Source organism: Strongylocentrotus purpuratus, unplaced genomic scaffold, assembly GCF_000002235.5.
Source record: "Strongylocentrotus purpuratus isolate Spur 01 unplaced genomic scaffold, Spur_5.0 spur5_scaffold_4, whole genome shotgun sequence".
NCBI lineage: Eukaryota > Metazoa > Echinodermata > Echinoidea > Camarodonta > Strongylocentrotidae > Strongylocentrotus > Strongylocentrotus purpuratus.
This window is the reverse complement of record NW_022145610.1, coordinates 16406023-16427054: the sequence shown is the minus strand read 5'-3', so window position 1 is coordinate 16427054 and position 21032 is coordinate 16406023. Positions and strand designations below refer to the sequence as shown.

At 38.8% G+C, this 21032-nt stretch overlaps 1 protein-coding gene across 1 annotated transcript; it reads right to left on the bottom strand.

Moving 5' to 3' along the window:
* Positions 1-805: 805 nt before the first annotated feature.
* On the bottom strand, positions 806-16232 carry LOC590074 (multidrug resistance-associated protein 5). Its single transcript, XM_030997711.1, has 11 exons — positions 16113-16232; positions 10972-11194; positions 9920-10370; positions 8913-9188; positions 8223-8354; positions 6682-6829; positions 5839-5987; positions 4983-5228; positions 4555-4653; positions 3674-4192; positions 806-3202 (listed from the first exon to the last, which is right to left on the bottom strand). The coding sequence occupies exons 2-11, from the start codon at positions 11121-11123 to the stop codon at positions 1091-1093; spliced, it is 4284 nt and encodes a 1427-aa protein (XP_030853571.1). The 5' UTR covers positions 11124-11194; positions 16113-16232; the 3' UTR covers positions 806-1090.
* Between the last annotated feature and the right edge of the window lie 4800 nt (positions 16233-21032).

Genomic DNA, 21032 nt, shown 5'->3' with positions numbered 1-21032 from the left:
GATAAAACGTAAGGCCATGCATCTCAGATTTAACATTGTTAAACGATACCGTTAAAGGTAGTTGAGATTTACCTGTGTATAGGGATGGGTAGGGGTGTGGTTTGGGCGTTACCGACCGAAGAGTTTGTGGGAAGGAGGCAACTCAATTCAGGCGGGAAATTTAAACAGAATGAAAATTATGTCCTATGATGCAAAGTTTGGGGCGAGTCCTATCTGACGGCTGGGTGGCGTACGCATGCATCAACAATGTCTTGTCTTGTCAACAATAAAGTCTTGCTATCGCTGTTTTAAAAGAGGCCGAAAATTGCCATAAATCACATTCAAATGAGCTTATAATAAAACTAATATCTTACTTTTTTGACCCAGTGGTCTTTAGACGGGAAGTTTATTTTATTGGACGTTTCTGTGCCCTCTAACCCTTCTCTTTCTCATACCATACACAAATGCACACATTTTTGTTTTTCCGTAATTTTTCATTTTATTTCATTCAATATCGAAATCATACAAATAATTCTTGAAAAATACAATTATTTTTCATCCTAATAACATAACTAAAATAACTTGATACATGTACAATTCATGGAATAGAAATGTACTATCGAAACGAAATTGAATAAAATCAGTTATAACATAATAATAGATTACAACCCCCTCATTATAACGTCTTTTAAATATTTGTTAAAAAGATGTTAATTTTCTTACTTGTGTTATCCGTATAATTTTGTATATGTTTATGAATTTTGTTATTATTCGTATTTTTTCCTTCATTGTATTTTCTTTTTATATGAAGGAAATAATACAAACAAACAACCTTTACTTACATCTTACTCGAAACCTAGCTACCCCTTACCAAATCTTGAAATGAGACACACATTACATAATATATCAATGGGATACCCCCAACAAAGGAAAAGTATGCAAGCAATATGAGCTGTATTACCAGATGGGGTCTAGGATCGATAAGCCAGTTATATTATTACCGATGGACTTTCTCCTGTCTTCCATCCTAAACAGAAGTGTCAAAGCTGAAATCTACAAATCATGGCCTAGTCCCACACCCTTCACTCTTATCCTGCTCATAGGAAACGTTCTAATTGTGTCCACAATGGTTGGTTTTATTGACTGAAACGTCATGTCCTGAGCTCAAGAGAGCGTTTAGTCTGGAGTCTGGGTTGGCAAGAAGTGCTGCTGGAGTATCCATCTCCAGGACGGTACCATCTTCTAAGACAAGAATACGGTCAGAGTCTAGGACTGTGTGAAGACGATGGGCTATGGTCAGAACTGTGCAGTTTGAAAAAGCTGTTCTGATTGTACTTTGGACCAGACTGTCTGTTTCAGCATCAACAGTCGCAGTCGCTTCGTCAAGGAACAGTATCGTAGAGTTGCGCAGGAGAGCTCTTGCTAGACAGAGCAGTTGTCTTTCTCCAGTGGAAAAGTTAGAGCCATTTTCCCTCACCCGGACTTCAAGTTGCTGCTGGATACCAGCAATGCTTTTTTTCATGTATGTTTTATCCAAAGCATCCCAAATCTGAGCGCCGGAGTACTGTTCGTATGGATCTAGGTTGAAACGAAGAGTTCCTGTAAAGAGAACGGGATCCTGAGGAATCACGGAGATACGTGAACGAAGCTCCCTGATACGGATGCTACCAATGTCGAGGTCATCGATATGGATTCTGCCAGAGGTTGCTTCGACGAGACGAAATAGGGCTACTGCAATGGACGATTTGCCTGATCCAGTTCTTCCAACGATTCCAATTTTCTCTTTAGAATTGACATGGAAAGAAATACCTTTCAACACAGTCGGAAGGTTGTCTCGATATTTGAGTTGAAGTGAATCAACTGTGATATTTCCATGTTTGGGCCAACTCTCCACATCACTTTTTAATATATGCTTTTTCCCGGTGCCCCCCTCTGGTATCAATCTTTTGATATAATCGGTAATGCGTTCAATGGATGTGAAACGGGCCTGTGTGATCGTGATAAGTCGAACAGAAAATTGAAGTGTCCCTAGGAACTGTACGGAGTAAGCAAGAGCCAGTCCGGCAAAAGCGGCAGCAGTAGTGTTGTGTGTAAAAACGACAGATAGACCAAGTAGCAGTTGGGCTACTGCTACGCATAGGTCCAGTCTGAATGCCAACCATCGTTGTCCCATTAAAAATAGCATCTTTGGAACAGCGCTGGTGTCTAAGAGCTTGTTACAGCGTTTAATGAAGAGTTCTCCCATGCCAAATGCCCGGATGGTGGTCTGAGCCTCGACTGTAGCTTTAACGTGTCCGATGAGTGGTGATCGTTTGATGTTTTCAATACGTTTGATATCACGAATAGCTGGTAGAAACATTCGAGACAAATACACAAGGACAATAGCAATGATGGCAACAAAGACGATAAACCAGGGAAAGACCATGATGACAATTACAATACCTGCAAACACACTGAGAAATGTCCAGAGGGCCGTCTCGAGAGCGTTCGGGACTTCATTATCTGCTTCATCAATGTCACGAGAGAAACGATTCAGGACCCTTCCCGATGGAGTGGTATCAAAGAATTCCATCGGGCAACTGAAGACCTGCTTGTAGAGGGATCGATGAAGGTTGAACGACGCCCTCTGCGTAATCATTACATAATAAACTATACGAAGACTACATATTACAAACACACTCAGAAAGCTATATAGATAGACATCCCTGAAAAAGTGGAATTCAGGATTCTTCAGAATATCTTGTTCATCTTCTGACTGTAGCTGGGTGCCATTTTGAGGAATGCCACTGCCCGCGCTGAGCCAATGACTAAGCCAGACGTTGTTGAATGCAGCACTTGCTGGTGATAGAATATACAAGAGTAAAGAAAGGAAACATGAAAGTATGCCTCCTGCGTATTTGAAATAGGCCAGGTAGGTCCCTGTGCTGACTGCACCCTGCTTTTGGGTCTCTGCGTCCACCAACTGACCCTCAATGTTTTCATCTAGACAGTCCTCTTCATTCAGAGTTCTCGTCGAGCAATTTGCCAAGAGGTCACCGTTATCGGTGCTTTCGTCTTCGTTCTGCTTGCTGATGTAGTCGTCTGCTGTTTTGTCGTGGTCAGAGCCAAATGTTCGTAGAAGGCGAGCATACTCGGCTTCATCTGTCATGAGCTGCGTGTGTGTACCCTGTTCGATCACCCGTCCATTGCTGATAACAATCACCTCATCACATTTGCTAAGGTACTGAGATAACAGAAAAAAAAAAGACATAGGTTTCAACGAACTATTTTTGTAGTCATGACAGATAATTAAATATAATTAATTCAAATGTCTCCATAGCCTAGAGCTTCCTGATCGTAAAACGTAAGGAAGAACTGTGGGAGTGGGAAGACATTGTGTAATGTGTTTAACTTTTTTTGTTGCCTCTTTATTTTCGAAACGATTGAATTCTCACTATTACTGTATGCGCAAATGGAAAATATAGAACCCTATGGAAAATGAACATAAACCATATGCCGATGATTTGATTATAAATATTCTACAAACGTATATGATAGTATGGATAGTTCATTGTACTAAATTGTTTTAACTGGTAAACTAATAACAATTTGTTCTTCTTCTATATAAATTATGCTTCCGACGAGTTTTGGAAAATACCGAGTTGAAAACATTATAGACTGGTTCAAACTGTAATAGAAAAGCAAGTAGACTTACCTGTAGGTTAGATGTGACCAAGAGTACGGTCTTCTCCTTGAGGATACCTGCGATGCACTCTGTGTAGATGTGTTCTGCTACCCTTGTATCCACAGCACTCAACGGATCATCCAGTAAGTAGATGTCTCGATCAGCGTACACAGCTCGAGCCAGACTCACACGATGCTTCTGTCCTCCACTCAGGTTGATACCACGCTCGCCGATCTCCGTACGACCACCGCATGGAAGCGCCGCGATGTCGTCACTCAGACAACAAACCCTGACCGCTTCCCAGTATCTCTCTTCTCTGTGAACTCTCTCAGCTTCGTTCTCATTCTCGACTTCATCTTCACAATGGTCGCCGAACATGGTGATGTTCTCACGTAATGTTGCGTTGAAGATATCAGGTTGTTGGGAGGTGTATGCCAAAGACCCTGATACGGCTATAGACCCTTCTAGGATGTGTGTCTGTTGTAGTATGGTGTGTAGTAAGCTGGTTTTACCACTCCCTATGCTACCGCATACACCAACAAGAGATCCCTGATAAATTTGTAGAAAAGAGAGAAGTTGTTCATGACGATTTATTAAAATCATCCCATTCCCCTGGTATTTAGACATCCCTCAAAAAGTTCGAACTTTGTGATCACTATATAGTTGAAAGGATTCTTATAATAATCCTTATGTGTTATGCATTTCAAAGAAATGTGTTTCTGTTTTTATCTATCATACCATTGACGAACCATTACTCCTTTTTATGTTAAAGTTTATATCTGAAAATATATTTATTTTGTCAGAGATATTTCATTGTCTATTTGATTGCAAACTCTCATGATTGAACAAGAAGCAACGACAAGTGTTAATACTAGTTAATTATACAGATAAAGGGGAAAAAGATATCGTACCTTTTTTACTGCAACCGATACATCATTCAATGCGCATGCTTCACAGAGGTCTGACGACGAACCATTTTCTCTGTCAATGACGTCATGATCTTCTTTATCCTAGCAACCGTTAGGTAGGTTTTTAAAAAAGAGTACAATTTAGAACCATTTTATTGTTAATTAGTTACATTCAGGCATGATTTGTTTTCATATACCTCACTTAAGAAATCCAGCCATCTGATAGGTCGAAACGAGTAATACAAATAGACAATAAACAGATGGAAGCATTTCTCTTATATGATTTGGTTATCCAGGGTTGATCAAAGAAAAAAATAAGTTTCGTTTTCGCAAAGAATGTGATTTCAGGAATTCCTATGGGAAAATGAAGATCAATCGATAAACGAATTCATCGTTCAGTTTGTGGAATATGTTTACTTTGTTTATCTTACCCAAGCTGTATCGCATTGAGTCTTCTTGTCTTTACTGCAGTCATCCCAAGCAGCTGATACCGATTTCATCTCGATCGCGTTCGACCGGTCATCGACACTATCCGTGATGGGTAGCATCTCATCTTGAATCAGTAAGTTCTTGATACGTGGTATGGACACCAGGATATCACTCAAGTATTGGAAACCATACTGAGTCATGGTGAGCATCGAACGCATGCTGTAGATGACGGCTAAATAGGTCAACACCTAGAAAGACATAGGATGAGGATGATATCGTTTTAAAGGTACAGTGTAGATGCGTAAAGAAACCAAAGTGACTACAGGATGCTGGGTATCTTGCATTTCTTGTTTGTAACTCGAATACCTTTTGGTTTATATCCAGGGGTAAGTCTATGTGCCGTAGTCTTGTGGATACGTCACTGGACTGTGGAACAAATAGTTCGAGATTCGATTGCTACTCTGTACCTAGGTGTATATAGGTACCTGTATAGTAGGACATTATTCGTTGCTCTTGTTTTTAGCACCTTGGGACGGATTGGCTATAAAAGCCAGTTTGATGATTATATTTTGTAGTGTCCTTGAGCATCTCCCTTTAAAAGCACGCCATAAATGTTACCTGCGGTTACTATGTCAGTCATATACTTCTCCATCACTTTAGTACAATCCAAATCAATGGTTTAATGATGTGCAGTTTTTTTCTCCTGATACCTTGTCTGCGGATTAAATTTGTTATGCCCTGGTCCTATAAAAACAAAACCATTTTACATGGTATATTTTTCGAATTTCCCTTTTTTCATATAAAATATTTAGCATATAACAAAAACGCATGATATTCTGATGGGTGATTTGAACGTACCTGATCTGGGGAAAGACTCTCTTTCAGAAAGAGCTTGAACATAATTGTGGCTACAACAGCTACTATTGGAACAAAAATGTTGAAGCTCTTTTGGATACCATGAAGGATGCGCAAACCAACTAGATGTCGTAGTTCCCTTCGGCGGAGTTCTGCAGAGTTAAACAAAAAATGGAGCCTTAATTTTCTTAATTTCACTGCTTCTCTACATTGGAAATCTATTGAGAGGTCATGATGTTAATTATTGCAATCACTTATAGTATTACGATTATCATTCTTTAATCTCCAATAATAGTCATCATTATGTTTTTCATGTTTGTGGATCCTGATTGGGTAATAAAAAATAACTAATCAGGGCGCACCATCTAGCATTATACAGGTCCTCGAATATGATTAGTGCATTGTTAAGTTCAATAAACGAGATTAGGATTTGAGGACGTACATAGATATGTAATGTCGATATTTATAACTCATCCTCTGACTTTGTATCTAATTACTGTCCGGAGAAACCAAAAATAACATTTCCACCAACTCAAATACCTCGGGAAGGGTCAAGGAAAGGGAGAAAATTTCATCCCTTAAAAAAAGAAACTTATCAAACAGACAAACTAAAATAATATCTTTGCATATTAGGTTATCATCATTTCATTGTAACGTATGGCATTTCCTTTTTCAATCGATATTGTCTAGTCCTCCTCCTCCATGCCCCGACCATAGGAGTTCTTGAAATTGAGATCGATTCTTAGACCACAGACACTCCCTCTTATAGTGTCCATGTTTAGACCGATCGTAAGAGCCATGCTACGACACACAATCTAGAATAGTCCTGGTCCATGTTTGACCTACCATTGACCTTCCTCTCGAAGCAATCTTCCCATGCATACATCTTGATGAACTTGATGTTAGTCAGCATCTCACTGATGGTGTGAACTCGTTGATCTGTCTCTTTCATCATGCGTGCACGGTAGATCACCTTACCTCCTGTTAGAGCGAACTATAAAGAACAACACAAAAATGCTGCTTAGCTATTAGACAGGGTGATGAACCTGATAGGCCTGTTGCACAGGAAGCTGTATTTTCATGACGTCATCACCTGCACTAATCAAACCTGGATAGGAATGAGCCCAAACTGCATATATTAAAAACAATACTATATTTTGTACTGCTTACCATTATTGCTTTTTCTTTCTGTACGAAAATTATGCCACCTGTAAATACAATAGGCAAAATAAATTGTCGTCATTTATATTGTCGCCGACAAGGGCATGAGTCTATGCCGTACCGACCCAAACAAAAAGTTGTGTTTAATCCTAATCCTTCAACCTTTAAAAGGACACTACTTCTACCACCACCACCTTCAGCAGCACCACCTCCACCACCATCACCATATATATACCCCCATCACCATCATCATCACCACACCACCATCACCAAAGAGGAGCAGCGTGGGCTCAGTCACAGGGGGAGGGGCGGGGAACCAGTCTTTAGTCTACTAGATCAGCGTTTTTAAAAAAAAATAGGGGGGGGGGGGTCATGGCAACCTTTTTGGAGTTCCCGTCGCCCCAAAAATTTACCAAAGAGAATTTGTTTTCCATCCCTCGTACACATAGACGTAAGGGCACTTTTTTAGTGAGGGCCGTTAGGGCCTCTTGTCCGAAGATATACTACCCTGACCTGAAATATTGCGAGCGAGCAAGCACTTTTATTATGGCAAATATGTTATTCAGTCGTCTATATACACTAGATAAAATGTAAAACTACATATTCGTTCAGTAAGATTCGGTTCCCATAAGATTTTGCAAAAATTATAAGATTGGTATGTTAAACCTGGGCCCAATCCGGGTAAACCTTGTGGGCATTATGTGGGCAAAATATATGGACATTGTCTGTGGGTTCCTATATGGGTCCATTAACATGGCCACGGCCACCACCTTCATCAGCACTATCATCATCATCACACAGCTCACAAACTGCAGATATCAAACCGGCAACGTTGTTGACTTAGTAAACAATAAACAACCGGTAATTCGTGATATATAATTATGACAAAATAATATCTACCGTCAATGTTTTATATTGGGCATAAAGACTATGTGTATTAACGGAACTATCAAAACCTAACATTTTGGGGGGAATATATAAAATAAAAAAAAACTTTACATGGTTTTAACGCCAACGTTGCAAACTTTTTCGGAGGCAGGATAAGAGTCAATTAAATCCATTGCATTAATCACGATATATTTACATTACATGTCACTGCTTGGTAACTTGTATATATTTAACTCTAACACCGACTATTGATAGCATATTAAAGCTGCACTTTGTATCCAGTGGAAAAGGCGCTATAAATAGCAACTATGATAATTATCAATATAATTTGTACTTACCTGTGCAATATATGTTAGCGCGTAGACCAACATCCCAATCAAAGCTGATTTGCCCAAGATGTAAGTCGTGAATACGCATGCGCAAATGAATATCACGGGCGCCCCAACGACCAAAGGTGTAAACACCATTCCCTTAATAGCAATCAGAGTATGAGAGACAGAGGAAAATAGGATTAGAGCAAGCAAAACCATCGAAAGCAATATAACGAGGTATTTTGGTATATCAATTAATTCAATGAATTAGATTCTTCTTCATGAAACATTGGAAATCTTGGAATTGAGTTGATGGGTATATAATAGTCACATTGAACAATTTCACGAGATTTATTTGCTGTTGAACCGAATAGGCTATCATTGTTCAGAACTCAGTAAAAATATTGCGTTTGTTTTGATAATTCAGTCTGCAATGCCAGACAAAATTTTGGAATTCACATTATGATGTTTGTTCAAATAAAGGTATTTTCGTATATTAGCGGTTCACAAAGTCATTTGCAAAATATCATCCTAACTTCCTAAGACAATTTCAATCCAATGATGTATTGCTTAATCCAATCATGATGTTTTTTTTTAAATAGGACACACAGTCAATTTCTCAAATATCTTTGTGATTGTGAATGTCTTTATGAAATATATAAATCCATATATGAATGCATATAAAATTATGAACATTTTTGTTTTGTTGTGACTTACATCATGGAGTCTGTTCCCGTCGTTAACACATAGATTCACAATCTCACCCATCGATGTCTTGTGAAGACCACGCAGCCGCAGAACCTTCTGCAGTAAAAGCGCCACCACACCGCCTCGCAGCCGCACCCCGGTGCTAGCCGCGATGAAGTAGTTTGCACCGAGGGTAATGTTGTAGAGAATCGTGAAGAGCATGGCGCTGACCGCGTACAGAATACCGCGGTAAACGGGCGCAGTCGCATCCGCGGAATATTGGAGAAGGCCACGGATAGAAACGGACTGAATATGTGTTTGTTCAAAAGTGAAAATGAGAAAATCATTTAAGGGTAATAAAAATTTCATTTGCAGGAATCAAAGCAAAAAATGAGAGAAACAGAATGGCGAAAGTTTGAGATAAATCGGAACAATAATACGGGAGTATCTGAGATCATTTAATCTATATGCGATTCTCAGTTGAACAGGGTTTTCCTATCGAAATTATTTTGCCATGTTATCATATTATATCTTATCTATTTGTTCTTATATATTCGGTAAATTAAAGTGCCCATACCGTGACACGTATAAAGTGATACCAGCTTTCAAATTTAATAACTTTCTTTTTTTGGTTCAATTCCGTTCAAACTTTCACTAGACTGTTTTGCTGATTGTTCTGCTTTCTTTTCGTGTAGATGTCGATATAGGTTGGATTTGTTTTTCTTTCAAATTGGCCGACTATTTAACCCGTTGACTAGGTGAATTCTCACATTGCTCATACGATTAATACAGAAACCATCTACTTACATTGATTAATCAATGATTTGAAACAAAAAACACACACACAATTAAAATGCAGTCACATTTCTATTTGGGGGTTCGTAAAATCACGCTCCAAGAAAAGTAAATTCTTCTTTTCATACACTACATAAATGTTGTACTTTATACTTTCCAACTTTTGAAGTATACGTGAGGACAAATTTCTTGATAAGGAATAGATTGAAATACAATGTACATTATAGCAGAAAGCTACTCACGGAAAGAAGAAATACGGTCATCTGGCTTAATATAACCATGAGCATACAGCCAAGAATACGCCACGATACGAACCGCAGAATGACGCGTCTCAGTGACGCTTTGACCGCGTTACCACCGTGATGTTTGATCTCTTCCTCCCATAACTGAGCAAAGATCTTGGCGTTTTTCTCCGCTGAGTCCACGGGCAAGATGTGATAGAGGTCGTCGTCGTTTAGTCCGCGTTTCTTGGCGGCGCGGAACAGCGGTGTTAACCACTGCGACGTTACGACGCTGATGAAGTTACCGGTCGCCCAATATTTAGTTCCGGTGTTGCTACTCTTCTGTTCTTCAGTATCACCTTCTTCCCGTTTGTCCAGAAGTTGTTCAGTTTCATCTGGGTCATCCTCCTGCTCTCCTATTCTCCCGTCTTTCAGTTCTCCGGGTGTCTTCCCGTCGGTGTAGCTCAGAGCCCTTGCATAATTCAACGGGGAAATGAATTAAAGAATGTTAGCTTTGAATATGTTTCACATGAATACTTGTCAGCGGGTTGAAAATGAAAAATGTCCGAAGGCGATATTTTTTTTGCTTGTCGAGTTATACCAGGATAGCATCAGAATGTCATGGAAAATGATCACTGAAAGCGGGTGCTTCCATATCTTATAATGATCAGTATAAGTTATTTACAAATTTGCCAAAGTGGGTGATTTTAGATAAAGGTGAACAACATTTCAGCTATGTCACCGTACTACCATTCGTATAAAAAAGCATACTCAACTATGGTTTATTTCAAGTTAAAAGTTATAGCCTATTTGACCTTGAAATATAGGCTATGATATATAACCTTTAACAAATTGGGAGTGTCCAAAGTTTAACAAGTTTTTTCCTGTGGGTAAAACGTTTAATTCTGATTTTCGAAAGCTACTTAAAGAAGGCTAATTATTGATTCCATAATGCAGGATGTATGAAAGCTGATGTAGACATTCTTGTTTTATTTTTGGTGTGTGTGTGCTCCCAATTGCATGACGCAGGGAGCAAAATGTCTTGTCCTTCTCAATTCACTGAAATTAATTACGTGTCAATCTGTGAATCCATTTCGATGACAGTTTGATCTTCTAATGAGGAACTCCTCTCTTGCACCCCAAACCCTTCATCATTGTGTATATCGCCCTCTGATGCACGGTGTGGTGACGTCATACTGAGAGGATCGTTGCCTTCTATAATCATGGTTGTTTCGTCAGTTAGATCCAAGGTTTATTTTCCCCGGCGTCATAAGTTTATAGTAAGCACCAACGAATCTGACAAGCAAGCAGAACATTGTTTTCTAATTCATTTGGTTGGTCTATCATAATCATCGTCATCATCAATTTTACAAAAATAGAATCATTAGCCTAATTAATAATAGTAATAATAATAATAACAATAATAGTAATAATAATAATAATAATAATAATAACAATAATAGTAATATAATGATGATGATAATAATATTGATAATAATAATAACAATAGTGTTTAATGATAATATCAATTTAAAAAATAATAATCATGATAACAATGATAATAATAATAACGATAATTATGATAATAATAATAATAATAATAATAATAATAACAATAACAATAATAATAATATGACTGATAATAATGATAATGATAATGATAATAAGCTGAAGTATTATACATAGTTACACAACTTCGCACGCATTTTCCAAGCTATAACTATGTGAATACATCCGTGCACTTGTGTCTTGTAGCTCGTCTTCTGAATAATTCATGAGAATGTTCGTTATATCGCTGCCCGGATCGACCATTAACATTTTTACGTCATTCATTAGAAATAAAGCATATCGCTATAAGGATGCATTGTTTGAAAGAGTTAAAGGGCCACTCTAACCAAAAGGGGCTAACAAAATGAAAAAAAGGACGTGTCGAATAATTTTTGACGGAGATTCCGAACATGACAATGATTTTTCTTAGAAATCATCAATAATTCTGGAATCTAGCTCTAAAAATGGCGACTCAGAACGCATTTGACGTCACTGCGGGCGCCTCTCTGGTGAAAAGTAGGGTGATTTAGGCATGAAAATGTCTTTGAAAAGGCAAACTATGATATTAATTGAAGAAAAAAAGGACATTTATCAAAAAAATAATATGCACTTGATAATCCCTATACGTTTCTGGCAATTTCGTCATGCCTCAGTGGCGGATCCAGGGGGGGGGGCGGTGGCCCCCCCCCCCTGTGGAAAAAAAGGGAAAAAAGGGGGGGGGGGGGGGGAAAGAAGGAAAAATAAAACAAGGAAAAAAAGGGGGAAATGTGTTACTTCCCCCCAAGTCACTGAACGAAATATCTGACGACGTAATTTTTCCAATTTCCGGGTGCAAAAAAAAAAAATGTGGAGAGAAATTAGGGAAAGAAAAAAAAAAAGAGAAAGAAGAAAGGTAGGGGAGATCAGGTGCGATTTTTTCCGCCAACAAAGTGTAGATCCGGGGGCGGGGGGGGGCGGGGCACTGGCGTCTTGATCGGGGAGGGGGTTTATTTCTGATTCCATAACTGTTACGGTGGTTTACACATAATGCTGAAATGACATAATTTTCTGAGATTTTTCCTCATGTTTTAGTAAATTATACATTTTTATGCGTTTGTTCCTAAATTCCTAAATTTACAGCCAGGCAAGAAATATGCTTCTTGAGGTGCCTTCATGTCAGGGCCCGCGGAAATGCGGGGATCGGGAGCTTCCAACTCCCCACCCCCCCCCCCCCCCCCCCACACACACACACACTTTTTTTGACAAAGTATATTAAAGAGAAATACAAAGAAAAAGAGCAAGAAAGAAAGAATAGTTAACTGCCAGTGTCACAACAAAATAAGGTATCAAAAAATGCTCATCTGACCGTAATTAAACGCCTAAAACCCCTGAGCTTTCGGGGGCAGGAAGGGAGGGGGGCCGAATTCAGACAAGAATTAAGAGTCGAGAATGGTAATACGAATCGTCTTCTTTCTCTAATGATTTAATGAAACGTAAAAGCTTCCGCGCTCTGCGCGGGAGGGGGAAACCAAATTCAAAGGAGGATTAAGAGTCGAGAACGGTACCACAAATCGGTTTCTTTCTCTAATGATTTAATGAAACGTAAAAGCTTCGGCGCTTCGCGCGGGAGGGGGGGGGTGGTAAACTAAATTCAGATGAGGATTATTTTCGAGAACGGTACAACGAATCGTCCTCTTTGTCTAATAATTCAATGAAACGTCTAAGATTTGGCGCTTTGCGGAGGAGGGAGGGGGTAGTCGCCCCCTCCCTGCACCCCCCCCCCCCCCCCCACTACGTCAATGTAGGTCACCATTACGTACCGATATTTGGGTCGCATAATTTCAAATTTGGGCCCCCCCTAAGAAATCCTGGATCCGCGCCTGGTGTAGGGCCTCTCAAGCGTTTGGAGCCCCAAAAGTTTGATGGTAAAATTTGACTCAAATTGTATCATAATATGAAAGAGGATCTAATTTAAGACATATTTCTGCGAAGGTTTTCAAAACAAATGCGTTTAAAGTCGAATATTCATGAAAGAATACAAAATTTGATTTTTCTGCGTACAACAGAAAACCCAAATTATTGTTCTGCTTCTAATGAAGCTAACTTAATATCAGGGTGGACTTCCCCTCCCTGTATTCAATAATGAGCAGAAAAGTGTAATCTATTCCTTTTTCCATTAGACCATTTTTCTTTAACATATGTCTCAGCAACAATTTGTTTATATTCTCTCAGCAAAATAAACCAACATTTCAAATATATACAGGGCGTCTATAGGTTGTTTTTGTTAACAAAACTTAAAAAAGTTACGCAAAACGTTGTTTGAATATAAAGCTAAAATCTGACCGAACGTTGCCTGCCCCAGATATCGATTTGCACAATCATGGATTGTATATGTATTAATTCCAATCATGTTTTCACTTCGATGGATTGATTATACTCCTTAGCATATAAAACAAGCTACAATAAACACACCGTTTGGAATAGTAGAATTTTAAGCAGGTAACCTTAGGTTCTTGATTAGTGCACGACAATCAAACCTTTCTGATTATCATAATAATTAAAACACCATATGGAATAGAAACGTAAACAGGTAACCTTAGGTTCTTGATTTTAACATTGTGCATGACAATCAAACCTTTCTGATTATCATAATAATTAAAACACCATATGGAGTTGATTTGTAAACAGGTAACCTTAGGTTTTTGATTAGTGCACGGCAATCAAATCTTTCTGATTATCATAAAAATTAAAACACCATATATAATAGAATTGTAAACAGGTAACCTTAGTTTCTTGATTATGTGCATAACGATACAAATTTCATGATTATAATATTACTAAAAACACCTATTTTACAATCTTTTTAGGTGCTCTCCAAAAAAAAAGATTAGAGATAAATGAGGTAAAAGTAATTATAGTTGGACAGGTTAATGCACGAAGAAATTCAAGTCCATGGAATTGAAAGGGTGTATAAGCAGGCTAAGGTAATGAGAGTCTTATGGAAAGCATATTATCTGAGTACTCTAAAATGCAAAGACTCTCCGGAGTCATACATTTTGCACAATAGAAATTTTAGTTATTTTGTGGAAAATTGTTGGACACCAGTGGTGGATCCAGGGGGGGGGGGGGGGGGGGGGCTGAGCGAATTATCGGCCGGCACGATTTTCAATTTTCAAAGTGCTCACTACCCCCCCCCCCCCTCCACCCCCTCCCCCACTATGCGAATTATCGGCCGGCTGTTTCGCCGCTAAATATTTTCTCACGAATTGCCCCCCCCCCCCCTGCCACCGGCTGGCTCCGCCCCTGTCATGCCTTATTATGAAATTATGAGATTATCAAATTGGACATGCCCGCAATGACGTCAAATGCGTCATCAAGCCACGTGACTGTATTGCCTTTTTTCGAGGGGCGTAGCCCAGCAAGCGTGAGAACTGGGAAAATGGATGGCTATTATCATTTTTGGGTAAATTTAGAGATTTTCTGAAATATCAGAGGCTGGAGTATTAATAATTATGTAGAGGTGTATTTATGTTTTGAAAGTAAGAGTGGCCCTTTTAACAGCATAATTAGTATCATATAGATTTAATGTGTGATGACAATTATTGCGTTCATAATTGTTAATAATATACAAACTATCATGATCAGTTTCTCCTTTTACAACCCAGAAATGGTTACTCCCTACTGCTCAAGAGTAATTCCTATACCTTCCTATACTTGTACTGTAGGCTATATCCAGCATTTCCAAAGGTAATCGACAAGAATATTGAAATTGCCTTTCGTCGATTTTCCGAAAGTCAGCGTAAAATTACCCCCCAAGGAGAACGACCCCCCCCCCCCGGAAAGTTACCCCCTGTTCATTGAAGGAGAAGTCCATATCCTGATAATAATTTGGTGTATTCGGGGGTGGGGGGCAATTGTGGGGTAATTTTCAGGGGGATTGTCCTAAGGGGTAATTGTCCTCGGGATGGTTGTCCATAGGGGGTAATTGTCCCGCAGGTAATTGGCCGGGGGTGATTGTCAAGGGGGTAATAGTCCTAGAATAAATTTATACCATCCTCATCTGTCTGCTGTTGCTGTTGTTGCCTCTGATGACAGCTTTCCCCTGTCTATATGTGGATAACTTTCAACCATGAAATAACAGTCCATCTCTCCCTCCTTCATGGCCCAGAACCTGCAGTTTAATTCCTTCTGGCAATACACTTTCGAAGTGACATCTCTGCCTGCCCCCCCCCCCCCCCCACACTCAGTGTTATGGTACGCGTATGCATGTTCCCTCCTTTTGAAAACACCCCCCTAAGTACGGTGTGTAAAGTCAATACGGGCCGGAGTTTTGTGTACTACGAGCCGGATTTTGGTGCATGAAAAGTACCCCTTTCCTGGTCATTTTGGGAACACGCATGCGGTCCCTCCGACCCCGGAATGTGGAGGGGGCGGGCATCTTTGTAACCAGCTCGTCCAGTCTCCATAGGTTTGTTCTTCTATCTGCCCATGGAACCCTCAGTATCCGCTGAATACACCCATATATCGGCACACTTCAATAAATCAAGTAACTTGGCTACTCCATCTTTAGGATTTAGGCTGTCTATATCGGTTTGACTTAGTAGTTCATAATATTCATGTACTTTCTGTAAATTGTAACACAGAAGACAGAAAAAGAAACGGAAATATACAAGATCTTTAAACTTACCCAATATTTGTGTTACTTTTGATTGCGCCAACTCGTCAGTCTAGTATGTTCTCAAGCTGTGGTTTACGTTGTGCAGCATAATTATCAACCTCTATTAATGAAACGTGCACCCAGAGACAATCATCTTTTTGCTGGTATAATAAAAACTTGTAGCATTAAGGAAACGATGTGAATCAATTTTGTTACTTACTGGTACCCACTACAGTCAGTGAAACTCAAGACATAGTCTGGTCGTGTATCCATTTTGTGTGACTCGGCGATAATCATTGCCCATCAAGATATCCTTTGTGAGGCTAATGATATGTGCAGTGCCGTGGTGTATGGCGTATACGGGGGGGGGGGGGGGGGGGGGCAGATCTACTTGAAGGGGTGAAAAAAAATGAAAAACGCAAAGAGGTGAATAGCAAAGGGAGAATAGAAGAAAAAATTATCCTTGAGAATGTTTCTTTCTTTCTTTGTAGTGGGGGCTGTCAGGGCTAAATAGGGGTTGTTTGGTGCAGATACTTCTAAAAGCACCAAATTTGGCCCAGAGGTAGATTATACCATAATTTTACGATTTCTGCCGGACGCCAAGAAGGGCGCCCTCTGGCTATGCCATATTGGGCAAATCCAAGCAACGTCTAGACATAAAGGTCGAATCTCAACTTTATTTTTCTTATTCTTCTTCTACTACATTTCGAAGCGTTGCATGGGATCTTAATCCTGTTTTCCCTACATACATCAATGCCCCCATTTAAGCATACTTAATCTGGTCACGCTTCGAAAAGTTCGTGGCCTAGCAAATTGTTTCAGTTGATGATCAAATAAAGAAAGCACCCTTTATAGATCAGGGAGAGTTTGAAAAAAAAGCAGACAGTAGGAGCCGTGCAATTTAAATATCAAAGGATGGATTAGAGTTTATTTCCAAAAATTGAAATGAAAGAACTATTTTAGTTTTTTACTTTCAAGAGACCTTTCATTTCATTTGAGAAATAACCTCTCTTTATATCTTAGAGACACTTGCTCTTGAGAGTCAAATCAACTCGAGAGCATCCTGGGGCTCTGCCAGACCCCTAAAGCTGTGCCATATTGTACGGATCTATTGGAAAGCAAAACAAGCCCAATAAATAATTCGTATATATATGTATGCACACATATAATCATATATATATATATATATATATATATATAATTCTCCTATGCAAACTTTCCTTTGTGAAATGCATAATAAATTTGTTTTCGAGGGTTGGCAATGAAAATAGATAAACAGTAGAAACAGATCATAACTAAAGAAATAAACAGCTTGTTCGATTTGTTTTGAAGCGTTATCTTCAAAAACCCAGACAGCTTAAACTGTATTATCCTTAAAAATAATCTCTCTTACATTGTTATGTAACTAGTCAAGTTTAGCCCCATCTAAAACTCAAAGATCTATACATTAAATTAATCATTAAGAATCATTAAAAATAATCATTGAATAACATTTTTATATTTGTACTAAACAAGACAATTTTGATTGAATTTTGAAATTTTGAAACGCTACTGTTACGACTACTCATATTAGCGCTTATTTAGGAGCGCTTAAAACAAAAGTACCATAGTTCTTACAAAATCGCAGAATTCGAAGAGAAACTTAAAATGTCTACGTTATCAATTAATATACCATTACAATAAATTTCGGCGATTGCACTCTCTTTTTAAAATATTGGCGCACAAAATGCTGGACTTAGCTCATGCTGCAATCATAATTATAAACCTTTTTTTCAGTCAGGAATCACATGACGTGTACAAGAGTGTTCGACGCCCCCCACTACTGGGATTAATAATAATAATAATAATAATAATAATAATGATAATAATAATAAATAAATACATTAAAAAAAAAATGCTTGTTCACCGGCTTGTTGAGTCGCCGCTCAATATTTTCTCACGAATTACCCCACCCCCCCCCCCCCTCTTGCCGCCGGCTGGATTCGCCGCTGTGTAAGTCCCGTCCTATGGGAAATTTGATGATCTTAACACGCAAGGGGGACTCGCGCCACGAAGAATAACCAAACAGTTTTATAGTGTTTCTCTTAATAGGCCTACTAGATAAATTGGCTTGACTAAATAAATCAGTAATATCATTTAACACAAAATTTAATGAAAGTTATATTTCGTCTTCAATAATCGTTAAAGGCAATGTGAAATTAATAAACATAATATTCATTTATTCAGCCTAATCTATGCTTGTCTAATTGAATTTAAATTATAGTTTGCTTTAAATTAAATAGTGAATGACTTTAATAGACCTACTAGATAAATGGGCTTGACTAAAAAAGTAATAATCCATTAAACGCGCGCTTTGGTGGATACAATTTTGGAAATGTTTTTTCAGAGTAAAAAGTGTCCGTTGATCCGAGTCCCTGGGGACTTGGATCACGATAATGCCGATAATACTTTACACCGATGACCAGATTCCAAGTAAAGTTTACTATAAAGAACCAATTCCGACATTCAGAAATGATTTTCGGTGACTGATGTGTCAGATGTAATCATTCACAAAGGAAAGGCCAGCACACAAACAAATTACAGTTCCTCTCTCAGCTCTCTTTATGTTCATATATATAGCTCCGTTTAGTCTCATTTGAGAACGCCCCCTATCGGCAGAGTCCAGCAGCCTAACATGTACGTTAGCCTATGGACTTTTACCCAACAAACTCGTTAAAAATTCATTTTTTGTTTAAACGAAAAGCACATCCACCCCGACGTACGTTATCACTAGCTCTTTCATTGGAACCCTCATGTCCCATTGACTTTTGAAAGTTCACCCACCGTAATTTGATCAAAGTAGGTCGCAAGCTCGTCATTGCCTATGTAACACATGTACAACAAGTCGAACTTTGGACTCAATTTACCACGCGAGTGTAAGGTTATAAGTCAAGCACACGAAGGATAAGAAGCATGAACTATCATAGATCAGTTCTGATTTGTTCATTATGTACATTTCATCCAACCACCCACCATAATTTTTCCAGTATAGGCAAGCATTTTGCCGAGGTAAGCAAATTCATGAATATTCATGAACACCATGGACTATTCGATTATTAACAGAGGGGTGCAATTGTGCACCACATCGAACTCCCCTACTTTTAGTCAAGTATTTCATTGTATATGTAGTTTGGTAGGTTTATTTTACTATCTGTTTCATTATCAGATATCAATGATAGTTTAAAGATATGGAAAAGATTCTTGTATTTTATATTTAGCAAAACAATCTCACGTACAAAATCATGCGCAGTGTGCAATTACGAACTCGCGTATTGATAAAAGAACATCATAATCAGATTACCCGACCCGGAAACCCCATGAATTCATCAACTTTTATCATACTGCTCCTTTTCCTTTTGAAACTACGCTTGACCTTTAACTCGGATGGCGGCCATTTTTTATTTGGCCAATATAACCAGCATGACAGCCCCAAGGAGACCTGTAATTGATACAAGCACATCATAATCAGCTTCTCTGACCCCGAAAACCCCTTATAAACTTTTATCATACTAACCCTTTTCCTTTCGGAACTACAATTGACCTTTTACTCAGAGGTGGCAACCATTTTGGATTTGACCAATATGACCAGCATGACAGCCCCAAGGAGACCTCAAATCGATGAAAGAACATCATAATCAGTTTCTCTGACCCCGAAACCCCCCATAAATATATAAACTGTTATCATACTAGCCCATTTCCTTTCGAAACTACACATGACCTGTAACTATCAGCTGGCAGCCATTTTGGATTTGACCAATATGACCAGTATGGCAGCCCCAAAGAGACCTCAAATCGATGAAAGAACATCATAATCAGTTTCTCTGACCCCGAAACCCCCCATAAATATATAAACTGTTATCATACTAGCCCATTTCCTTTCATAACTACACTTGACCTCCGATTGCGGCCATTTTTTATTTGACCAATATGACCAGTATGGCAGCCCCAAGGATACCTCAAATCAATGAAACCCTATAAATATAAACTATTATCATACAAGCGCTTTTCCTTTTGGAACTACGCTTGACCTTTAACTCAGATGGCGGCCATTTTGGATTTGCCCAATATGGCAGTCCCAGAGAGCGCCCTTCTTGGCGTCTCGGCGGCAGAAATCGTAATAGTATGGTATAATCTACCTCTGGGCCAAATTTGGTGCTTTCTGAAGAATCTGCACCAAAATATCCCTTACAGCCCCCACTATTGTTGATACCGCTTGATATCTCATCAGGGTATTTCTTGCAAAATTCTCATCTCTACCTTAATGACTATCTTATTCATTTTCTTCTCTTTTTCATCATTTTCTTTCTCTCTCCCACGATATTTTCACTATCCTCTGATTCCTCTCTCTCTCTCACACACACACAAATTTCTTCATCATCGGTACCCGCGCCCCACCTCTACCTCCCTCTCCCACACACGCGCACTCACGCAAAAACACACACGCAAACCCCCCACACAATGGCCCTTTCTCTCTATATATATGTATATTATTTCTCTATCTCTCTACTTTAAGTAATTCTGCCATTCTCTCTCTCTATAACTCTTCTGTGACTTCACATCATTTCGAAATATCCAATCAATCTCATACTACTTCCATCGGTTTTTTGGATAGTTGGGTTCTGTTTTCAGACCGCAAATGCCTTCAAAGTGCATGGATATTGCTCTTATTCTTTTCTATGATATCTATAGTGCCCTTTTAGAACCTAAAATTGCTATGAAGGTAATTTTTAGACCCAAAAATTTGTAAAATTTAGCCAATACGATCATACCAATTCAGCTCCACAAAAAAAAAACACGGTGACCGTTAATTAATTATTTAATTAAAAATAACAATACATGAGCCGGCTAATTGTGGGTAATATAAGCAACACATAAATGCCAACAAAAAAGCCAACATCGGCATTGGCTGAA